This window comes from Mandrillus leucophaeus, unplaced genomic scaffold (genome assembly GCF_000951045.1).
Source record: "Mandrillus leucophaeus isolate KB7577 unplaced genomic scaffold, Mleu.le_1.0 Scaffold10, whole genome shotgun sequence".
Taxonomy (NCBI): domain Eukaryota; kingdom Metazoa; phylum Chordata; class Mammalia; order Primates; family Cercopithecidae; genus Mandrillus; species Mandrillus leucophaeus.
The window spans coordinates 7,583,842-7,585,784 of NW_012098098.1; the positions used below are offsets into that span (position 1 = coordinate 7,583,842).

General features: G+C 60.5%; 1 protein-coding gene across 1 annotated transcript in view; it reads left to right on the forward strand.

Annotated features, from left to right (window-relative positions):
- Positions 1 to 1,943, forward strand: part of TCF25 (transcription factor 25 (basic helix-loop-helix)) — a 43,283-nt gene that overhangs the window by 29,415 nt on the left and 11,925 nt on the right. Inside the window, 2 exon segments of the mRNA XM_011972578.1 lie at positions 636 to 726; positions 1,710 to 1,789. Of these exon segments, the coding sequence (XP_011827968.1) occupies positions 636 to 726; positions 1,710 to 1,789 (171 nt within the window).

A 1,943-nucleotide genomic window follows, 5' to 3' on the forward strand; every position in this document is an offset into this window, starting at 1 on the left:
AGTTTGAGCGTCAGCACCGTGGCTCTGCGCACGGTGTGGCCGGGCTCAGTGAGGACCGCGTGGGAGTGGCACCCATTTGCATCTCCACAGTGAAGGCTGTGTGCTGCACACGTGAGGCTGTGCCCGGGGGGCCCAAGAGGTGCTGGTGCCTCCAGCCACTGGCAGTCATGGGTCCTGTCCACGTATCTGCTTCCTCACTGGACCGGGCTTTCTCGTGGACAGGAGTGTTTTGTTCCCCGTACCCGCTCTCTCCGAGAGCGATTTCCAGCGGGGCCCAGTGTCTACCTGTAGCCACAGCGGTGACATGCCGAGGTGTCCTCTCACGTAGAGGAGCTCAGTGAATTCCCACCAGAAGCCACTGGCCACGGCTCCCATCGTTCTTGTTCTTTGGATGAAGAGGCTGAGTCACAGGCCCTGCGGCTGGGATTGGCCCCTAGAGGGTCCCTAACCACAGGCCAGGACCAGCTGTGCTGCCTCTGCTTGAGAGTAAAATGGTAAAACGTGCAGTTTTCAGAGCCACCAGAGATGCAGCGAGATGCCCAGTGCGGGGTGGGGGTGGGGACCCTGGTGCTGTGGTTGTTACCGTTTCATTTGCTGTGCTTTATCTACTGTGCCTTGTTTCTTCCTGGCCTTAGGCGGAAGGTGCTCTACCAGCGTGCGCCCAGGAATATCCACCGTCATGTGATCCTCTCCGAGATCAAGGAAGCTGTGGCTGCCCTGCCCCCGGTAAGGGAGAAAGGCTGAAATGGGAGCTTTGTGTCAGCCGGTCACATGAATGTCCCTTCTGCTCCGGGCGGTCCACGTGCAGACGTGCGTGGTGCAGGCTCCCTCAGCAGCCCAGCTCTGCCACGGCAGGGGAGGGGCTGGCACAGAGGGCGCCTCCTTTCCTGGCAGCCGGGGTTCGGATGCTTGTTGTTTTGAGGGAGAAATCCTTTGGGGCTCAGAGCGCGAGCTGAGTGGTCACCTTGGCGAGCTGCTCCGTCCGTGGTCGTCTGAGTGCTGGGCGCAGCTGCTGGGGTGTAGTCCTGCTCTGACACCTCCCGTGCTGGAGGTGCTGTTTCTATCTCAAAACCTAAGGATTTTATACTGTTGTTAAGGGGTGAGATAGAACGAGTGAGGAAACCAGCAGGTCGGAGGGTCGCAGGACCACAGAGCGTCCACTGGGGGCAGCTTAGTGCCTCCTGGTTTAACTTCGGCTGCTCTGCGGGCCCTTATGACCGGCGTGGCTGGCTTTGTCCGGGGCTGTGAGCTTCTGACTCTTCTTAGTTGAGTGGTAGCACGTGGCACTGTGCGTGGGGGCTGAGGGGCGAGGCAGCGAGTGCACCAGGAGCTCTGTGCAACCCGCGGGCGGCTCAGGGTCCCTGTAGCCTGCATTCGCTGAAGTGAGAGCTTCTGACACGTGGTGAAGATCTTGGCAGGCGTGAGCAGCACGTGACCCCCTTCCTTCCCCACCACATACTCCGGTGTGCAGGGCAGACGCCTCGCAGGTTCACCTCGACTCCCGTGAGTGTCCTGGTGGCAGAAGGACTGTCCCACCCTCACCCGAAGCTCGTTGGTACAAAAAGCACAGCCGTTTCTGTCAGACTCTGTGGCTATCTCTCAGCAGATGCATCCAGTCCACGCTGGAGTCGACTGAAGGACTCTGCTGGGAGAGGCAGAGGCCCCCCGGCAGCATGCGTAGCATCTTCGTTTTGTGTCCCTTTCTGAAGGACGTGACCACGCAGTCTGTGATGGGGTTTGACCCTCTGCCTCCTTCGGACACAATCTACTCCTACGTCAGGCCGGAGAGGTACCTCCCTCCTCCCAGTTCCCACCTCCCAGCTCCCACCTCCCACCTCCCATCTCCTTCCTTCCACCTCCCTCCTTCCACCTCCCTCCTCCTTCCTCTCACATCCCCTCCCACCTCCCACCTCCCAGCTCCCACCTCCCTCCTCCCACCTCCC